Consider the following 22,577-nt stretch of genomic DNA (forward strand, 5'->3'; position numbering starts at 1 on the left):
AACGCAATCTTACAATGGTCAGAGTTTTCTTCTTTTTACTTTATTAAGCAAACTCGTTAAATATTACATGTGTAACTCAGTGGCATTTAATAACTTGTCTCTCTCTGTAATGCAGTAACTTTTAAACATCTCATTGAACAATTCCAAAATTTCAGGGAAAGGTCTAGGAATTAAGGGGAGCTCCTCTGCTGATTCTGGTGGACACAAGAATCCTTCTAGCATGAGGGCAGAAGGAAGTTAAGAACAACGTGGAAAGGAGGGAACAAAGACCCTCTGGCTTAGGCTAGAGAATGGGGAATGATGGTGTGGTGACAGGAGGCACTCAGACCCCATGCCACAGTGAGAAGGAAGGAATGCAGGCGTTATGGAAGGGAGAAGGGAAACAACTATGGGCTTCCCGGACAGCAAATAAGGAACAATGATGTAGGAGAGGGGGAAAAATTGCACACGTATCAGGTACACGGGTGCAAGAAATGGAAGATACAGAGTTCCTAGAATTGGGAAATGTGTGGGGAGTTGCAATGATGCCCTGAAACAGGAAGGGGTTGGGAGGGTGGTACACAGGAAAACTGTTGTGGGGAATGGAGGATTAGGAGGAGCTCCTGGTAGATGCAATAAAGCAAGTGACATTCTATTTCATTTGAAAACACTGAAGGGCACTGGTTGCTCTTTGCAATACATACATTATAAAATAAGGACATAGGAGTGGAAGGGATCTCCTGGTTCAACATTTCAGATCTTTGCTACTAACTAAGCATTTTGTTCCTGCTACTTTTATTGGACCCTGATATGAATGAAGGTGGCTTCACGCAGTCAGTTTAGAAGGTTGCAGTAATTCTATACCAGGTAATTACTAGCAATTTTTGGAAATGAAGGGCTTCCATACGAGCAATGGTTTTAAACTAAAAAATGGCTTCTGGTTTGAGTAAGTGATCAGAATACTACAGAGATGTAGCCTGAACTCTCAAGAGAGTATTGATAATTAACATTCCTATGTTATTTAACTAAGACATTCAATTATTTTTAATCACAGAGTAACAATTTGAAGTGAGATCAAGATCTTTTTCCGTGTGAATTACATTGGACAACAAATATAGCAATTTGTACTTGATTACAACAAAATATTTACTTTTCCATCTTTAGTAACAGTCCTCAATGATGCCTTGCTGATTGCAAGCCAGCTACTGTCTGGTCACTTCTAAGCCTCCTGGGATGAAGCCTGTCCAAAAATGAATAGCAGCAACATTTTCCCCCCTTGCATTTCATGGCATATTTCATTATGAACATCAAACCCCACAGCCTATAACAGTTTAAACCTGTCCAGTGACATTTGTAATTTGTCTTTGATGTGCCTTCAATGCAAAGAGGTTTGTATGTTGCTCTGAAAAAATTAAGTTAGCCTGGGAATCTTGAGATGCAAAAGTTTTTTTGATTCCAGCTGTCTGCAGAGAGAGAAAACAGGACAAAACCCTAGACTCCTACAAAACACTATGTAAATTATTATCCTATATCCAGAAAATGCAAGAAAAGTATACTTCTCTCTCCTTCATTTTGTATTTGCTTAGCAGTGCCTATTAAAAATGAATCAGGGGACATTCTTAAGACTCATAGGGCACGTCCCAATAAGCATGCACATGCAGGGGCATGTGGCAAATAGACCCGGGTGGGGTAGGGGAGGCTAAGGCCAGTACCTGTGCTGGCCCCAACAGTCTTACCTGGGGTCTTGGTGACCTCCTAGGGCAACAGTGGCGTCAAGCTGACTTCTTGGAGCCTGGCCAGCAGCCAGAGAACAGCTCTGGCCAGCCAGGCTCCCTTTCTGCTATGCCACTTTTTTCAGCAGTGGTTTCTTTTGACACTGGAATCTCCCGGTATCAAAATAAACCACCACACTGCTAATTATCAGCATGATGAACGGGTGAGCATGCATTGTGTGCAGTTTATGGTGCCTTGTTCAGATGTGCCCATAGTTGGTAGTTCATTTTGCCAAAACATTCAAAACTTACTTGCTTGAAAACTATGCTAATATTTCACAATTTCTTCAGTTAACATGTACTTCATTGCATCAACATCTTAATCTAATCACTTTTGCATTGTTTTTAACTCAAGGAAGTACAGCACCAAAACCCTTCGATAATATTTGTTTAAATTACTGATGGAAGAAAAAAATAATCTGATATTTTGTCAGTAATATGCCCTGTATAATAATGACCACAAACCTTTACACATTTCGCCATTTTTTCTTTCTTCAAATCACAAGGTATAGTCTCCATTTTAAATACCTTTTCACTTATGTCCTTCAGTCAAGGCAGACGCTATGATACAGTGACTGGTTTATAAAAAGTTTTAACCTATTCTTCCACTATTCTTTGTATAATGCCTCCCCCATTTAAAACTTCCCAATAAAGCTTAAGTTTTTCCCCCAAGAACTGCATTTCAGATGCTATATACTTTATCTTACAGTTACAGTTTTATCTTAAAGTTATTTTAAAGCTTTGCTATGAAAGATTTTGAACTTTTCTTATTTTTTATTACTTTTGCTTACACTTAAACATTCCAAGAAGTACTACTACAGTTTATACTTTAACATACTCTGTTATAGGTCTCCATTATTCAGTCATTTCTGCTTTCCTTTGGATGTTATGAGCATAAGTACTTATATTAGAAGACCAGGGTTTTTTCTTTGACTGTGATTCTAGATGGTTATGTTTGCCAGAGCACAGGCACAGAGATATGAATAAAGTTTATTTGTAGAGTTAAATGTGATTTTTCTCTCTCACTTAAAAAGAAGTCACTCAAAACAAATACACTGTATGTTTAATAGGATTAGAAAACAAACATACAACATGAAACCCAGTGGAAGAACAATATAGCCACTTCTGAAGTTACCAGAGTCTTATATACTGAAGTCTTACACAGAGTTGGAGTTAATTTGGGAAACATAAAGGAGATAAGAGTTTAGTTCATGATTTGACATCAGTGATTACATTTGATGGGAATAACCTGTGGAGCACCCTAAGGGCTCCAGAATAAAGGACAGCATTTACCCTCCTCTACTGTAAGAGTCTCTTGTTATAAATCAACAACAATGCCACTTCTTAACATATATGCAGTGATCAAATAATCACTTGTAAAATAATTATAATATGAAGGTAACCTGCTCACAATAAAATAGTCACAACAACAATTAAAACATCCAAAAGTGAAAACCTTATTTGGATAATAGCAAGTTTTGGTCATCTGTGAAATGCATTTAATAAGCAGCTGCTTGCTTTTACAAGGTTATATAAAAAAGCCCACACCCCACCTGCATCCCCCACCCAACAAATGAACATCTCTAGCTTTTCAGATTTCAAAATTATTATGAATGGTAATAGTTTATGGTATAAGATACACTGCCTCTCCTCCCAGGTATAGCTGTAAATAAAAAGACATGTTCAGTTATTGAAGATACAATAAGAACATCTTCATGTAGGCAATTAGCCCTTATTTCTTAGCTGGCAAAAGAAACAAGGATCATAGCCGGTTTAGTAGTTTTAGTCCACACACATTTTTAGGAGCTAACAAACTGGATTGAATAAATGACTTAAAGAGGAATTTATTACTCACATGCTATTGAAGAGCTCCCGGTAGGTCTCATCACCCTTGCCTTCTGACATCAAGCTATCCAATTTGTCAATCAGTTTAGCTTCCACCTGCAACACATACATATAAAAGGCTTTTTTTCTTTAATTAGATTTTGAAAAAAAAGGGGTTACTAAATAAATCCCTTAAATTACTGGTTAAAAAGTAAAACTGAATTTTATGACAAAAGATTGAATCTCTTTTAAACTGCTACCATTCCTGAGGATTTTTTAAAAATAATTTAAATGGAATGTGACTTAAACCTATAAGCTGAGCAGCATTTGCTGTTGTTGCTGCTGCTCCTGCTAAGGCAGCTATCTATTTATGGACTCAAATAAAAAAAATCATACAACCCAATGATACTGAATTCTTACCACAGGCTGTAAGACCTCAATATAAAGCTACCTCCATTAATTAACTGTATGATGACTTATCCTCTTTGGCAATTTGGGGTTCACAGTTACTCTTGCCACTGTTGAATCCCCTCACCTCAAATATGCCTCAAACATGCTGCTTTGGAAATCTAGTGCAATGGATTTCCAAGTCAGTTGTTAAGAAAAGCCAGAGCATAAAGATTTTGTAGCCAATGATGATTGCAATAATTATTGATCACTATTTATTATTGAAGCAAAGATGCTAGAATAAATTTCCTTATAGCAATAAAGATATTTAGTAACGAAAAACAAGAATTAACCATTTTATTGTGAAAGTGCTCTGCTAAAGAGTAAATCATAATTCCAGCATGCCATTAAGCCAATGACCAATACAGAAAGAAGCAGAAAGTTGGTATATTGCTTATGTAAGATTTATTTTTCCATTAGTCCTTATCAACAATTTGAAAGTAAATATAGTAACATGTTAAAATATTAAAAGGGAAAAAACACCTACTTACATCATTGCATGCACTTCTTCTTCTCTCACTTTGTTTTTTGTTTCTAGTTAGAGATCCCACACTAATCCGTATCATTGCTTGAAACTAATTCAAATACTCTCTCTTTGTTTCATTTAAAGCAGGAGGGAGGAGAGCAGAACAAAGTGGCTTGAAGCAATGTGAAGGAACCAAGTGGGAGCTGCAAGAGCAGATGGTACACTTGGTAGTTCCTTACTTGCTGGCTAAGCAAGTGCTTGAGTGGCTAGAATAGCTGGATCCTCACAGGGGCTGGTTTCTCATAAAAACAGGGAGTTTTGTCAACTGGGAGGGCAGATAGTAGAATCCATCTCAGTAAACCTTCATAATATCATGCCTCATTTTCTTCCTAATTATTTTTCCCCATCAATGTAACCCTTACTGCTACAGAACCCTGAGTGAAAGTCACCCCGAGTGAAATTCTGCCTTACTAATAATATGCTAATTTGGACACTGACTTCACCCTCATCTTAAAAAAGTAATGCCAATTTTTGATGTTGACATCTTCAAGGACTTAAAGTATTTCTCTCCAGCTGAGGTCACAGCAAGGTATTACTTGTTCTTCATCCATTTTGCACCATTATAGATTTTGTTAATGAAATAATTGTTCAGTGTTAGAGTTGAATTTCAATCTTGCCTGATAAACTTCACATACGGTACCTGTTTAAAGTTGCCACTGCGCCTTTGCTCCCAGTCCATCATGTCATGGAAAATGGGAATCATTACATTTCGTAAGTCTGGCTGAGGTATCAATGTCACTTCTAGGAAGGGGCCAATCAATGCTGGGATGAAGTGGAGTTTATGTTCCCCTAAAATTAAAATGAAGTTGACTGTAATTAGAGATTCCCTTCTGGGTAAGTTATGAACAACCCACATTACTGGCTGCTGTGTGAAGATTATAAAATGGTGGTCTAAACGAAAACAGTTTAGTTAGCTAACAACATTCCTGGCATGGAGTGCTTCTTAAACTCCAGGAAAAAGACAACAGCTATGAGCAATGCAGGAAAAAGAGTCTGACTAGTGCATCACATTTCTGAAAAAGCACTGAGTTTATGAATGACTGTTCACACTGTTAGACTGTTCACCCTCTTTACTGTTCATCTGGAATGGGGGAAAAGAACAAATAAAAGTTTCCGTGATCATCACTTTCTTAAGAATTCTCTCTGACATTCTCCCATAGTATCAAGCTAACTGTCTTAACCAGAAAGCTGATGTGCAACCAGTAAGCTACTCCTACTATAGAAACCAATGTATTAAGGACATTGTTTTCATAGTGACTGTTTCCTTTTTGCAGGTATGAATTGCTCCTATGTGCTTGTCTATAAATGTGGCTAATTATCTGATTTCATGTATGCACTGGGGAGAAGCAGTAAAGATTTGCACCTTACAGACTAACTAAATGAGAGATGTATGGCATCAGCTTCTGTAAGCGGTGGCCTTATGTCATCACAGCACCTGACGAAATAAGTCTGCTCCTTAAGAAAGCTTATGCCATGCATCTCTCATTTAGTTAGTCTACCTGGCTGCAGAGTAACACAGCTAGCAATCCTTCTCTGTGCATCGGGGAAAGACATAAACATGCACATTTGCACCTATCCTTCATGTTGTGGGTCCAAAAATGAGAGTACAAATTTCGTCTAAAAATTTTGCAAGTTGGGATTCTATTGTTCTCAAAACATTTCCCTGTCCTATCAAAGTTAAACCTCTGCCATTAATTAATCATATTCAATTTATGCAGTGCAGAAGTCTCAAAACATTCAGCAAATTAAAATAAAACAGGATTTATGTTGTACTGATGAGAACATTTTCTCTTAGCTTCTGTTACTTGCAGAAAGATCTTAAAGATGATTTTGCTGTGTCTTGACTATTCTCATTTATCAAATGCAAACAGCCAATATGCATTATAAAATCTTTGCACAGATGCAGATTTACAGAGCATAGCAACATACATACCAAACTACTTCAAGTTATAACTCTTAGCTATATTAAAGGTAAAGCTGAACCAGGATTCCTGTCAGTTAACTGAGTGCCCTAACTACTCTGTCTTGCTCTCTGCTCCAGTCAATACTTAATTTATGCAAAATGGAATAGCTCTAACAGAAGAGACTCACACTATGGCCCCTGGCAGATGTTACACTTACAACATGATTAACCAGTGAATCATGTCTCAGTAACTTGGTCACATATTCATGAAACTAATGGGGTGATAACACAGGGAATAAGTCACAAAGTTATTATACAAAATGTGTGCAATACCTTTGTGGCTGGTTCCCATAATGCAGTCAACTGATGAGGGCTCCCAGCCTCGAGGTTGCATCAGAACCCTCAACTTGGATGCAGTTGAGAGGCTGGGAGCGCCAATCAGCAGACTGGCTTCCGACTTGCTGGTGGAGGGAGAGCTCAGGATCATGATGAGGACTCCCCCTGTACTGGCAACATGGTGCAATTGGGATCTGATCGCTGCTCTTCATAAATGTCCTTCTTGCCATGCATGTGTAGGAGGCCGAGTTGAGTTGTTGGGACTGTGGGTCACATCCTATCGCACTTTAAATGGAATGCCTGCTAAATCCCTTAATGCCTGATTCAGGAAAGGACACAAACCTGGGACTCCAGCCTCCCGGTCATGTGCCCTCACCACTAAGCTATTTGGCTATTACAGCCTCCCTTTTTCTCTTGTGCTTTTTTAAGAAAAACTTCAAAGAGTGTACACTTTATTCTGGGTTCTGAGCAGTGAGGCCACCCTGGGCTCATCTCTAGACAGGGGTGGCACAGCTGGGTGCGAAGCGGCAGCAATGTAGTGTGTTGCATAGCAGCAGCTGCACATGCTACCTTCCTCCCCCGCATCTGACTAGCCAGGCAGTGCCTGTGCGGCCTGCAAAGGGGCACCGCTGGCCTCACTCTGCCCTGGCCCTGCTCCTGGGACGTCGTGGTGCTCCATCCCTGCCTGCCCGCACATACCCACTAGGACCTTCCCAAGTACCCCCAGCTGAGAACCCCTGAGTTATAATTACGTCAGAACAGACTCAATTAATTGGGTCTGCTGGAGCATGGTAAATTATTGGGCACCAGCAGACTCCAACATCACATGCATCAGCAACCTTGCACTGAAAAATGGCGGTAGGGGTGCTTAAACTAAAACTCGTTCGATGAGTGTTAGTTAAAGCACACCAACTGCCATTTTTCAGCATGGGGATGCCAATACAGGTGATGCTCTGAGCTGCTTCAATTAAAGTACCCTCCCTGCCCCTGTCCCCCTGCCTCCCAGAGCATGTGTATAAACACTCATTAAGAGCAAGACTGGCGCATTCTTACGAGTGAACTTCCAGGTCTGCATGCCTGAGGACTAAGGTGGGTGAGGCCCCTTCTCCCACAGTGTAGGCAACACAACAACAAACCCACTGAAAAATGAAACTATGTACTTTGTAGATTCACTCCATGGGGCTAATGCACCTACAGTATTTCAGTGCTTTTAACTCTTTTACGCTGAGTAAACTGAAAAACTCAAGAACCAAACCCCTCTAGAATAAGATACATTATCAGGTGTATTTAGGTACAGTTGAAGTTATCACTCTATACATCCACTGTGCTTCCTCAGTGTCACCCTAATTTATTTTAGAGTAAATCTACTGATTTCAGTTGTAAAGTGAAAAATCAGGTTTATTAATCCTTAAAAATTACAATAAACTACTAGGAATTTTTATTAAATCACCTGTGGTTTGATCAGGCTTCCTAGATTTTAACTGTGAAGTACATAAATGCCTACCAACTTTGTAAACTTTTAAATAAGTAACAAAACTCATTTCTCCAGGCTCTGAAAGTTCCAAACCACAGTTACACCTGTAATCAAATCCAACCATATCAAAAGATATGGTAGTTTACCTACCAGTCTTAATAAGATCAGAAATTATTAAAGGTTCAATTAAAATTATTAACATTTTTAATTAACAGTCTCTTAGTTAAGTTCAGAAAAAATCATTTCAACAGCAATCTTATCTATAAATCTTCTGTTTGATCATTGACTTTGAACTCTATATATTCAACACTGTGGCCTTATTCATACTGACATACCCCTTCAATGTTGCTCTTTCTTGCAACTTCTACCCAGGATATTAAAGTTCTCCTTGCTGTGCCATTTTAAGTACTGGCACATCCAGTATCTTTTACAAGGGGAAACACTAGAGATACATTTTGCCCACTCTACCATATGGCAGCATTCAAGTGGTTTATTGCTAGAAGATGAAGGAGAAACAGCAAAAAAAACCTAGGCTGTTCTGCCTCATTTCAGTAATCTCCATCTGGTCCTAAAGTTCCTGGAAGAAATAAGTAACATCCAAAATTCTTTTTTTCAAGTGTTTTAGTTTTTACATAACAGGAAAAATATACCTGAAATTGACATACAATGAATATAGATGATAATGCTCCAGTCCTCAGGTGAAACTTAGCTGAGGTCAATGCACATCAAAGCAGAAATACCATAGGTGCTACAATGCCACATCCCTAGCCTCTGTAATCCAAAGTGGAGTTCTGATCTCCAGATGTTCTACTGAGGATCACCTGGAGAGTGAAGCACACAGTCTTCACTCTTCTGAATCTTGCCATGTCTCGTGACTCATAGAAGCCAGGTGTAAACTTACGCAGAATGCCTCCTGCTTGAGAAATCCTCAGCTTTCCCTTTAGAGAAAAGTGAAAATCTCATTGAATTCCCACATGAATTCAAATTGACCTCCCAAGGGGCCAACACTCAGGTTCTATATCTAAACTGTTATGAGAACTAAGTTGTAAACTATGCTAAAAATGAGTCACTAGCATTTAATTAGTCACTCAGATATATATAAATTATTGTAAGCAAAGGGGGCAAAAAACCAAACATATAAAATAAATAATAATCAATAGTAAATAGATGTCTGCAGGTCAGGGGCACGCAATTATTTTGGGCAGAAGGCCGCTTGTCGAGTTTTGGCAAGCTGTTGAGGGCTGCATGGGTAGCCCTGCCCCTTGACAGGTGCCCAGCCCCCTGGTGGCCATCTTGGGACCGGAAGTCCCTCCCCTTGCCCCTGGAAATACTCCTTTCAGCAAGGGGTTTTGCCATCTCAGAACCAGAAAAATACCAAATTATATTTTAAAAATGAAACATCTACAATATTCATTAACTTGATTTCAAAAAATATTTTTTTCCTGATTTATATGTGTTTGCATAGTGTACATAGAGATGATCACACAATAACTTAAAATGAACTCTTATTCTTGTATACCGTGGGGGAATGGGGGTGATGGGGGTGGGTATAGGTTTGTGGGGGTTGTGGGTACGTGGGGAGGGTGTGTGGGGGGATGGATAGGTGTGGGGCGAAGGAACATGTGGGTCTGTGTTTCATTATGTGGGAGAGTATGGGTTTTGTGGGGGGGAGGGTCTGTGTGTTTGGCAATGCAAGGGGGTGTGTGGGTGCATGTGTATGGTGGTGTTTGTTTGTGGGACTTGTCCTATGAAAACACAAACACTGTGCCTCCCTCACATCTCCGTCTCCCTCCCTCCCTCCCTTCCTCCACATACACACACTGTGCCTCCCCCTGACTACACTCTCACACACACACACACACACACACACACACACACACAAATACTCTCTCTCTCTCTTCCCCTCCCACACCATACACACACACCCTCCTGCTCCTGGCCCTGGGGTACTGGCATAGCGCAGTGCTCCCACAGTCCTGCGATGCAGCCCGGGGCCACATGGCGCTGGAGCAGGCATGAAGGGAAGCTTGGAGGGCGGGGCCAGGCCGGCCTCTCTCCTGAGTCCTGCCAGCTTCCCCTGGGTCCTGTCATCTTTGACAGGCAGCCAGGAGCAGATAACTATTAATTTTCTAAACTTTTTAGGTGCCCCATGGGTCAGATGGAATGGCCTGGTGGGCTGGACGTGGCCCACAGGTTGTATTTTGCCCACCCCTGCTGTAGGTGCCTAAGTAACACAATGTACAGCAACTGCTACCAAATGTAAATAATCAAATGTCCCCAAAACCTACCAGATATAACTGCTTGTTACCTTATATTTTTTCCAGTATCTTTAATTATTTCTATTTCTAAACATTATTTCTCTGTACTGGTGTTTTATCTAAAAGACCAGTCTTCCAGGATTACATTTTTGGCATAGGAAAAGATTAGCTGAGTTGAGGTAACAGTATCTTAGCAACCACTGATGGTCTAAAAATATATTTTCCTAACCCCTTGAAAAATGATTTAATGCCATGAAAGTTTTCCAGAATGAAGATTTTTGATATTATGTTTAATAAGTTCAAATATAAGGATGACAAACTCAGTGTTTAGACCTTATAATTTGTTTTGATTGAGTCCCAAATTGGTATGAGTTCAGGGACCAACTGGCTAAGCAACAGCTCTGCAGAAAAGGACCTGGGGTTACAGTGGACAATAAGCTGAATATGAACCAGCAGTGTGCCCTTGTTGTAAAGGATAACAGCATACCGGGTTGCATTAGTAGGAGTGCTGCCAGTACATTGAGGGAAGTCATTATTTCCCTCTATTCAGCAATAGTGAGGCCACATCTGGAGTACTGTGCTCAGTTTTGGGCCCCCCACTACAGAAAGGATGTAGATAAATGAAGGCTACAAAAATGGTGAGGGGGCTAGGGAACGTGACTTATGAGGAGAGGCTTAGGGAACTGAGCTTATTTAGTCTGTAGAAAAGAAGACTCAGAAGGGATTTAAGAGCAGCCCTCAACAACCTGAAGGGTGGTTTCAAAGAGGATGGAGCTAGACTGCTCTCACTGCTGGCAGATGACAGAACAAGGAGCAGTGGTTTCAAGTTACAGAAAGGAAAGTTTAGGTTAGATATTAAAAAAACCTCTCTCACTAGGAGGGTAGTAAAACATTGGAACAGATTACTTAGGGAGGATGTGGAATCTCCATCCTTGGAGGTTTTTGAGACCTGGCTTGACAAAGCTTCAGCTGGGATGATCTAGTTGGGGACAGCCCTGCTTTGAACAAGGTATTGAACGAGATGACCTCCCGAGGTCTCTTCCAACCCTAACTTACTATGATTCTATGACGTTTCTATGTGGCATTTAAATTCATACATGCAATTTTTACAAATCAGGCTTTAAAATAAAAATAGAGAAAACTCACGTAGTGGGGTCCACAATAAATAAATAAATTCTTGTTTTCTAAGTTTTATTTAAACATCAATCAATTATTTATTTTTGCCTTTATTTCAGGTAGCTAGGGTCTAATATTTCCTAGCATTAGCCACTTGCAAGAAGGAGAAGATAAAATGTATAGGCTCAGGGAAATCAGCTGCTATTAATCCATCCTTGTAAATGCAGCAAAATTTAGCAATTACAAAAATGACTTCAAAAGTATCCATGATTTCAACCCTAACTCATTTCTCAGATACTACCAGGAGGAAATTCACCATAGGGACTTGTTTGCTATTAGAATCAATAGAACATAATGGGTTTGAGAGGAATAGAGGAACAGCTTTAATTAATAATACAGAGAAGCACCTGAATTACTGAGAGGGTGAGACGAGAAATACATACTTGTCCACAAGTGAGAATTCTTATGTGTACAAATATAACAACTTTTTCAATAGATATCATTTATATTTCTTTTTTTGCTGTATTTTTGGAAAACAATAACTTTTCTCAAGGAGTGAACAGAGCATCATTGAAAAATAATTTTGTATTTGACATTTAATTAGCATATTATGTACATCCTTGATTTGCTCAAGAAACAAACAGTAATGGATCTATCAGTCAGCATGTGTATCAAAACCATTAGGTAAGTTCCAGTATTAAGGTCATAGAGTCATAGGAAAGAAGGGCTGGAAGGGACCTGTTGGAGTCATCTAGTCCTCCCCCATGCTCAACACAGAATCATCCCTGATTAAACTATTCAAGTCTAATGTCTGTATCCTGCTATTGAAAATTTACTGGGATAGAGATTCTACAACCTCTCTAGATAGCCTTTCTCAATGTTTAACTATCCTCATAATGAAGGAAGTCTTGAAGGAATAATGAAGGAATGCCCAATTTAAATTTCTTTGCAACAATTTGATACTGTTGCTCCTAGTTCTACCCCTTATAGTCTCCATATAACCACACTTCAGGTTTTTGTAGACTACTATCAAATCTACCCCCAGTCTTCTTTTCTACCAACTAGATCATCTTAGTTTTTTCAGCCTCTAAATTATATTTCCCAGATCTCTAATAATGTTGGTCTCTCCTGCTGTCCACATTGTTCTTGGAGTGTAGGGTTCAAAACTGGACAGAGAAAAAACATTACTTCCCGTGACATGCCTGTGACACCCCTTTTTGTACAACCCAAGCTGCTGTTGGCTTTTTTTTTCTTTTTTTGCAACAAGAGCACACTGTTCGTTCATATTTAGCTTGTGGTCCACTGTAACTCATAGATCCTTTTCTGGAGTACCACAGCCTAACCCATCATTCCCCACTTTGTATCTGTGCATGCAATTATACTATTCTAAGAGTAGAACCTTACACTTGCCCTTTTGAAATTTCATCCGATTGATTTCAGATCATTTCTCCAGTTTATCCAAGTTATTCTGGATCCTAGTCCTACTCACCAGCATCTGTAATTCTATGTAACTTGGTTATCCACAAATTTGCTAAGTGTGCACTCAATCCCATCATCCAAATCATTAATACAGATATTAATCAATCCCAGATCCAGGACAGAGTCCTTGGAAGCACAACTAGATACCTCCTCCCAACTAGATATTGAGCCACTGAGGATAATTTGTTGACCACAATGCTTGTTATATATCCACTGTACAGTACTTTCATCTAGTCTGTATTTCCTTAGCTTATTATTGAGAATGTTATGGAAGATGCCAGCAAAAGTCTTGCTTAAGTCAAAGTATATCACATCCACTGCTCTTCCCTCCCCATCCATAGAGCTTGTCACCTTAGCAAAAAATGAAATCAAATTAGTCAGGCATGACTTCCTCACAGTGAATCCATGCTGACTGTTCCTGATCACCTTACTCTTCTCCTGGTGCCTCACAATAGATTCCTTAAGGACCTATTCCATGATCCTTCCAGGGATCAAGGTTAGACTGTCTATTCTGTAATTCCCTGGAATCTTTTTCTCTTTTTTAAATATAGGCACAATATTTACCCTTTTCTAATCACCCAGGATCTTACCCAACCTTCATGAGCTATCAAAGATGATAGCCAATAGCTCTGAAATTGCTTCAGCCAATTCTTTCAGTATTCCAGGGCAGTGAAAATAAATACATTTTTACAAATTTTATCCAAGAACCACAAAACATTTTGCAAACAAATAATGTGGTTTCTTAATAATAATGCAGAAAATCATTATAATTGCATCACAAAAAGATAAAACAAGGAACAACTTTTTTCCAAGCTGAGCTAGAAGAACAACCAGTAAGGTAATATAAGTTTTGTTCACCTATTCACTGCTTTAATCATATGCTTGCTAAATCAGCCTGGCAAATGATAAGGGATGGGAAAACCTATCTTGGTCTCAACCACATGCTGTTGCTGGGATTGGAAAAGATAAGATGATCCAGCTCTGGTAGCGTGACAAAATAAGAATTATCCAGCACTTCAAAGTCCACCTACTGACTCAAATGACATGACCAATTTATACATGCATTGGAGTTTTGGGTGTTTATTAGCACAAAGTTCAAATTCAGGACATTTAGGAAATGGCTATGCAACTTCAGTGCCGTTCTGGCTGTTTCCACTCTGTGTTTCACCTCCTGAAACAGAAGTAACATAGCTGCCTTAGCATGGTGTTGGGCATGCACCAATAAACTCTCTCTCCAGAGAGCTTACTAGCATGCACCCAAAACCACACTAATATGACAAAATAACTTGTTTTGTGACAACAGCACTTTTTTAGGACATAATCTTCCTCAATAAGACACTTCCATGTATGGAAAAGAGGCTCTGTAGACATACCCTTTGTCTTTTTTTTCTTTTATAAGCATCACTTTTTCTTCTTAAAAACAAAACACACTCCTACCTCATAAGCTACATTTTACTGATGGGCAACAAAATTAGAAGAACTCTAAGAAAATACTTCTCTTTTGTTTTGAACAAAGGACAACTAACTGGCAGAATCTCTGCCAAATATGTAATTAGAGCCAAGAGCTTAACACATTTTTAAAAAGGATTAGACATTTATATGGATAATGAGAAAATTCACAGTTACATTAGGTAGGATAATATAGTTTTGAACAACTTTAAATCCTCATGCTTCTGGGCATAACTACTCTATTACTGATGTTAGGATGAACCTCTAGGGGTATTTCAGAACTATCAAATAGTGTCTGTTCTATCTTCCCTCTAAAGGAAATTTGGACTGGTCTGACACAGTATGACAATGCCTTACCATTCAGTGATGACAGCTTCAGAATGCAAGAGAATACTCTGCTAACTAGAGTTACCTTAAACATCATTAGGTATTCAATTCTTAACATATATGTTTATCCATAACCAAACTTTATTGCAAATTTTATTTGTGTTTCCTTGTTTGACTGTTCAATCTTAACCAAAAGGGTTTTTTTCTTCATTCCTTACCTAAATTTTGCCACATGCTGAAGATTTCACAGCCCATTGTTACCCGCATGTCACCATATCTGTGATATATTTAAAAAAAGAATCACTGAAGTAGAGCATTATTTAAAAAAATATTTTGTAAGATTACCATAACCGATGCTTCACAGTATCAAAACTAAGATTCCAGAAATGCTAAGAATTTGTCACGAGTTTTGGGTAAGCATGCTGCATGGAAAGAGGAAAACAGTAGCTAATGTCTAATACATATCTAATTAAATATCTTATTTAATAAAGCCACATATGGTTAGTATAAACTCCCTAAACATTATAATCAATGGGAATAACTAAGTGGTGATAGCCACCTACTGCCTTAATTTACTTAAGATTTTTTTCCCACTAAGATTTCCTGCCCTGAAAACAAAAAAGTTAAATTTAGTCCTACAAAACAAAATTGTCTGAATCAGATAAGGCCTGATCCAAGTCCCATTAAAGTCAACAGAAATACTTCTGTTCACTTCAGTGGGATTTGGAACAGGTCCACATGCTTCACAATGCTCCCTCCTTTCTCCCCTTCCCCTCTGCCCCTCCCCCCCACAGCTGTTCTTTTTAATTACTGCCAAAGTAAAAGTTTTTAGGGAGAGATGGGGAGCATGGGAGGGAAAGTAATGAGCGCCAGAGACAGGTACTGGGGGGAGGGAGTAGCTTACCTGACTCCTGGTGCTCCCCTCACCCCAGCTGTTGCTGCCACAGCATGGATTCAGAGGTGCACATCACTCTCATGCCCCACTAAATAAGCCCCCTGGAGTGGATGTCCTGCTTGTCCACCCCTATTTATGTTACAGGCGTGCTTAATGGGAATTGACAGTGATACTTACTTTTCCAATACCTTTTTCTTCTTGGAAGGTGTGAACATTTCCAATTGCAGACATAACTGATTTATAAAAATGACTGCAAGATAAAAGTAGGAATCCCAGATCTACAAGAAATGCATGATATATAGTTATTTAAATTCTCTCAGCATTACAATATTGTTGGCATCTCTTCTTTGGTCCTTGTCTGGTGAGTTGTTCAGACCGCTTTGTCAAAATGGTCTTTTTCCCTTAAATACGTGTTGTGTAATTTACGACAAAATATTTCACAAAGACTTGTCAGTTTCAATTAAGCCTTTGAGAGGAAGGATTTGGAGTTCCATGGTGGACTCTCTGGTTACTCAGAAACTGAAATCCATACCCAAACCCCAACCGTTTTGATCTGAAAATGTATTCCAACACAATTAGTTTCACAACAACTTTCAGAAAGTTTTGTTTTCAACTGAATGCAGAATGGAAATAAACCTGAAAAAATGCAGTAAAACAGAAATGTAATTCTCTGGCAAGCTCTACCACCCATTTATATCTCATGAATATTGAGCACTGCAATGTCTCAGTAAAACTAGAATGAAGTAAAACAAGGCACTGTTTATCTTATTGTTCCATAAATTTGCGTCTCCCCTTCATTCTGTGAAAATTAGCTTTTGGAAATAATTGAGCAAAGGTTCATCAGTAAAACTATCTATTTAAAAACTACCAACTCTAAGCTAAAGCATGGCTGCTCCGGAACAGTAATGCAAAAATAAAAAGTGTACAGGAAGCCCTTTTCTGTCCACTATATTTCTATAGAAAGGTGCCAACATGCCCTCCTGTCTCCCTGTACTTCCGCAGGAGATGGTAAGAATTTTGATAATAAGTGAGATGATTAAGCACAGAATCCTCTGGAAGGAGCAGGTAATTTTGCCATCACTTTTAGTCTATGCACTTGCAGAACCTCACAGGGCGAGTAATTGTTTCCAAGTATTTATGGTATATAGGCCAGCATTTTCTCCAGTGCTTTGAAAGTAGGGTGGGTCTGAATTTTCTACACAGGGCCTCTGCAACTCCAGATGAAATCTGTTGGAGCTGAGGGCACTCATAACTCTGTATCCCTGTTAATCAGGCTTTGCATAGTATGCCCAATTTCCTTTCTAATTCAGGTAAGCCTCTTATGAGCCTTAATTGAACATTTTGTATTTAACTCTCAAAGCATCGTTCTATAATTTTAGTATAGCACTCTGGCCATCAGATGTTACAGATACCCAAATTCATTAAGTACTTAACTGCAGGCTATTTTTAACAATAATCAACCCAAAATAACATTTTAAAAGCAAGCGGCAGGTTAACCAGACCTGAAAATGTAGAAAATATCCAAAGCCATATTTTTCAATTAACATGCCAGTTAATGAACAAAAAAATGGATTCTACTTTCTGACAATCTTAAAACATGGAAAAAAATAGAAAAATAGTGTTGGTAATCAAAAACCCTGATTTAAACATATACTACAAGCACATTTCAGAGACTCAAAGAAGAGGGGGAGGGCAAGGGAGGGACTGGGGGTGGGGTTGGCAGGGGAGGTGGGGGTTGGTACTCATGATATTTTGAAACATGACTCCTGATTTTCTCTCTATGGTACTGCAGGCCTTCTAACAGCTCAGAATTTTTAGCTGTGTTTTATCCAAACCTGTATCACAATAGCTGTAGATTGACAGATTATTGCACTGATAACATGACCCAACATATATTTTGGAGGAAGTTAATTCACTGTACCTTGTAATCAAAGTTTTCATTTAAGAAGTTTTTACGAAGGGCATCAGAAAGGTACAGGACTGTTGTAATGATAACACTGGTAAAAGAAAAAAAGGAACACATTTTTAAGTGGAAAAACATAACTTTGATTACTGTAAATGCTTGCTTATTAGCAAAAAGAAAAGAAAGATACCATGTACAATTACTGAAAAAAATTAAACATATATGACTGCTTACTACTAAATCTGTTGCCAGAAAATGCATACAGCAAAAAATTAATAAAAATACATAAGCATAGATGTAAGAACAAAGTTAATGAAAACAGACATAGTGTTGTAAAATTAACCTGAAAAATTCACACCACATTTTTTTTACCCAAGTCATGGAGACATCATAGTATAATAAACATTTTGTCTGACCGGCTAACGTGCAATACATTTTGCTGTAAATTTGCCTTTTTATTGTCTGCCTATGAAACAGATAAGACAACCATTTGGTACTTGTGAAAAGTACGATAATGAGAGCCTTAGAGATAGAGGCCCTTTCTTTAGTGTCCAAACATACACATGCAAATCTGTATCAACCATATTAAGAAGCCCTACATCAATGATCCTGGATTTACATTGTTAACAACAATAAATCACTTGCTCAGGTGATTTACCATACTGACACCTATCCTGTTGAGATGAATTGTAGCAATCACATGCCTATTCTTTGCTCCTCTGTTGTTGTCAAGCAATGTAACTTTTGCTCACTGTAGGGTTGGCTTGGATGAGCAGATGTCACAGAGAAAAAGTGAAGCTTTTGAACTCTCCGGAGATTGAACATATTCATGGTTTATCTGCATATATCCTGTCTGAATGAGTCAACGTGCAGCTGACCCCTGCTGTGCTTCTGTCACAACACATTTCGTAATGTTGTGCTACAGTGTTTATGTTTGTTTTCATTTTATTATACAATTTGAGAGCTAACTACAAAAGAAATGAGAAAATGAAAGTGAAATGCAGAAAACACACACTGTATGCAGACAGAGCTTAAACAGGGCCTGAATAATAGAGGAAGTCCTAATAAAATACCTATTTTTAGGAGGTGGCACTTTCCATCTTCATAACATTGTATAAGATAACAAATAGTTCATCTTCCCTGTACCTCCAAAAGCAAAATATCATTGAGCACTTTTTTGCAGAGGGGAATCCCAAAGCCCAGTGAAGTGTCCAAGGTGACAGAGCAACTCACTGTAAAAACTGAGTCCTTGGCAAAAACCCTGTGCTCTGACTTGCCCTCATAAAACCTAGAGGACAAACAGGATTGACCAGTAGGACTACGCAAAGCTTTGGTCACTGATATGATTCGGTGAAGATTAGGCTCAATTCAGTGGTCAATTCTCTGAATGCGAATTGAATCAGGAGACACTTTAATTTCTCTGAATTGAATCGGGACCCTCCAAATCAATTCAGAGAGATTCAGAAAGATTCGATGATTCAGACATAGATGCAGCTTTAAATGTTTTTTCTACTTACCTCAAGGTACCAGATGGCTTGTGAATGATAAGATGGTAGGGCAGATGGAGTGTCCCACAGGAGCGCAGGGGTGGTCCCCAGCGCGCTTGGCAGCAGACCCAGAAATGGACCAGAAGCACTTCTGGTCCACTTCCAGGTCCACTGGGGAGTGCACAGGGGGCCCCTGCGCACCTCCCTGGCTCAGCAACTGGTGTCTCCCAGGCCTGGGGGGGCACCCGTGGTTCCCCTGTAGCTGATTGCTGAGCCTGTGGTGCAGGGGGGCCTCCAGTGTGCCTGGTGGCAGACCTGGAAATGAACCAGAAGTACTTCCAGTCCACTTCCAGGTTTGCCAAGCATGCAGACCCTCCCCCATACTCCTGTGAAACGCTCCATCCACCCCACCATCACAGCATTCACAAGCTGTGCCTGGTACCTCGAGGTATGTACAAAAACCATTTAAAGTTGTGTCTATGGCCGAATTGTTGATTTCAGTTTTGGATTTGGCCAAATCGAATCAGGACAGTGATCTGAATCAATTAACCAAATCACTGTCCCTGATTTGGGCCATATCCAAATCCAAAGTGAATATGGCTCATTTTGCACACCCCTATTGAGCAGTTCCCTCTTCTCCTGCATTTCCACATTGACTACTGGCATTCACACTTTTTGCTGGCTGCCACACTTGCAGCCTCATGCAGTAATATATTCAATAGTTGATATGCAGATTTGTTTGTTAGAGTTGACAGAGTAGAGTTTAACAGACTTAGGTTACTGACAGACGATCACTTAAAGCAGGGATGGGCAATTATTTGGGCTGGAGGACCACTTAAGGAGTTTTGGTAAGCTATTACGGGCTGTGGGGGGGGGAGGGGGGTTGCTGACCTGGCCTGGCGTGGTAAGGGAGGAATTGATCCTATCTGGCCCTGGGCCCATCTGCCCTGCACCCACTGCTGGGGGTGCCAGGTGGAGCTGATGGGCAGGATCTACATGGAACCTGACCTGGGACCCCCATGGGCAAGGTGCTCTTGGCCAGGAAGATGGGATGGGGCTGCAGGTGGGTTGGGAGTGGTATCCAGGAGTGAGATGGGTGGGTGGGGCCACAATCATGGAGTGGTTACGGTGTGGAGCTGGTGCCTGGGGCAGACCTGCAATCTGCTCCCCACACATCCTTGCAACGGGCACTGGTTCCGCAGGCAGGGATGTGCAGATCATGACTCTGCCCTGGGCCTTGGCCCCACACTGTCACCATCCCAAGATCTCAGCCCTACTCCCACCCAGCCACCCTGGATGCCACTCCCTGCCCACCCATGGCCCCATCCCATTCACCCAGCTGAGCGCACCCTGCCTGCAGTGGTCCTGAGCTGGTCTGCATGCAGACCCCACTCGTCCACCTCCTCCATCTGGCACCCCTGGTGGTGAGTGCAGGGTAGCTAGGTCGGGGTGCTTGGGCAGTGGGGCTGGGGCGGAGTCCAGTGGCAGTGGCAGAGACACTGGCAATAGCAGCCAGGCAGAGTGAGCCGCTGCTGTGAAGCCAAATCTAGCCACCATGACAAGCTGCAAGTGCCATGGCCTGGGCTGCCCTCCACACCTGGACATGGCAGTAAGGGACCTCCCACAGGCTGGATAGAACCTCTTGATAAGCCAGATAAATTGCTCAACCCTGACTTAAAGGCATGATGGGATCTGATCTGCAATCCCAATAATCATGCCTCCTGCCATGCTAAATGTGCATGGCAGGATGTGCCATTCTGGGATCAGGGATTAGATCCCAATTGCACTTTACCTTCCAGTGCAGTGGGAGCCTGGAACTATGAGGCGAAGCTCTGCTGCATGAGTAAATTGAAAGCCAGGAGTCCACAATCAGCAGGGGCCAGGAACCAAACCAGGGTCTGGAACCAGCCCCAGTCTGATCCTCATGTCCAACCAGCAATCACTTCACTGTCAAAGCACCAGCTAGGGAGGAACACACAGTTTTCACAAATCCCTGGGCAGCCCACTCCCAGAGGCCCAATGCATGGGGTTAGTAAAAACTATGTGCTACACAGCTTGGCAGCACATGTGATTTTTACAGGTTCCAGAATATGGGAACATTGAGATCAGGGACAGGCTTCTTGTTTCCAGGGTCCCCAGGCACCTGGGGACCCTGAATTTCTCAGGATGTCAGAAATTCATGTGTGCAGCACAGGTGCACACACAGTGTTTAAAGGTCTGGGGTGCACTATGTACGACACTGGGGAGACATTCCCCAATATTGGGCTTGCTGCACCCTCATCTTCCTTGGGCAGTTAGGCAGGGATCTGGGTTCCAGTGACTGGTTCTACCTCCACCTCCTCTGGGTAGGGAACAGCTTTGTCTCAGACCCTGGGGATGCCCCACACAGTTGCTGAGCATTGGGATCGGTTATGGGCCATCCTCAATGGGCCACATGTTCAGTTTAAGGTGCAATGCAAATGAGTCACAAAGTTTTTCTACATAATATGTGAAATATTTTGTAGCTCATTTATTGTGTCTTAAATTGACCTGAACATGTGGGCAGGTTACTATTGAAAGTACAATTAACCTGCTAATCACATTTTCAATGTAGCACGTGTTGGGGGCCTTAGATGTACATGATTTTCCTCCAAAAATATGTACCCATTTCCACCAAAATTAGCTATTTTTTTTATAGACCCTTACCAGATTTAAAAGCTCTGAATAAATGCACTTTAATTTATGCATTGTTCAGTTCATAACTAATTAGGAAAGTCTGTTTCATTAACCAGCCCATAAACATCTCCTGCAATACTACCAACCCTTACCATTCAGCCTGTTACTGAGCATCTGAGATGAACCTTTCAGCCTATTACTAGGCATCTGAGATGAATAAAGAGCCCTGTTACACGTTACACTGTGAGCCACATAAATATAGATCAGTATTGGTGCTAGCTCAAGTTTGGAGCAGACACATTTCAGGCTAGCAGGGGCATGGAGGACAGAAAAGTAAAAATTCACCCCTTCCCATTCTGGGCTTCCTCCCTGCCCTTTGGGGATCCCCCCTGCTGCCTCCCCCTCACCTACTTGTAGTGACCTGTCTGTCTGTCCCAGGGGAGTAGACAGGGAAGAGTTAATCTGCCTGCCCAGCTGCTGCTGTTGGGCAGCTGAACCCTTCCCTGCCTGTTACCTGCAAACAGACAGCGTGGGCAGCTACAAATCGACAGTGCCGGGCAGAGGCAGTGAGCAGGGAGTGGGGGGAGGGGCGCAGGGACGGGACAGTAGGCTTGATCTGGGTGAGCAGGGGAGGGGGGCAGGCGGCGTGTTTACACTGAACTGTAGCCTACTGTGGCTGTACTAAAGTAGAGGTAACATGAGCTGAGTTGCACAGATCAGAGATAATCCTGCTCTGGAGTGGCATAA

The 22,577-nt window shown here is 40.8% G+C and overlaps 1 protein-coding gene across 2 annotated transcripts in view; it reads right to left on the bottom strand.

The window, feature by feature from the left end:
- Window positions 1-22,577, bottom strand: part of DOCK4 (dedicator of cytokinesis 4) — a 405,358-nt gene that overhangs the window by 54,144 nt on the left and 328,637 nt on the right. For both annotated transcript variants that reach the window (XM_019543391.1, XM_019543390.1), the window contains exons 28-32: window positions 17,707-17,782; window positions 15,963-16,063; window positions 15,109-15,167; window positions 5,189-5,337; window positions 3,607-3,692 (exon numbers count right to left, since the gene is read on the bottom strand). In XM_019543391.1, coding sequence (XP_019398936.1) covers window positions 3,607-3,692; window positions 5,189-5,337; window positions 15,109-15,167; window positions 15,963-16,063; window positions 17,707-17,782 — 471 coding nt within the window. The remainder of the gene's footprint in view (window positions 1-3,606; window positions 3,693-5,188; window positions 5,338-15,108; window positions 15,168-15,962; window positions 16,064-17,706; window positions 17,783-22,577) is intronic.

This window comes from Crocodylus porosus, unplaced genomic scaffold (assembly GCF_001723895.1).
Source record: "Crocodylus porosus isolate Cpor-Errol unplaced genomic scaffold, CroPor_comp1, whole genome shotgun sequence".
Taxonomy (NCBI): Eukaryota; Metazoa; Chordata; order Crocodylia; family Crocodylidae; genus Crocodylus; species Crocodylus porosus.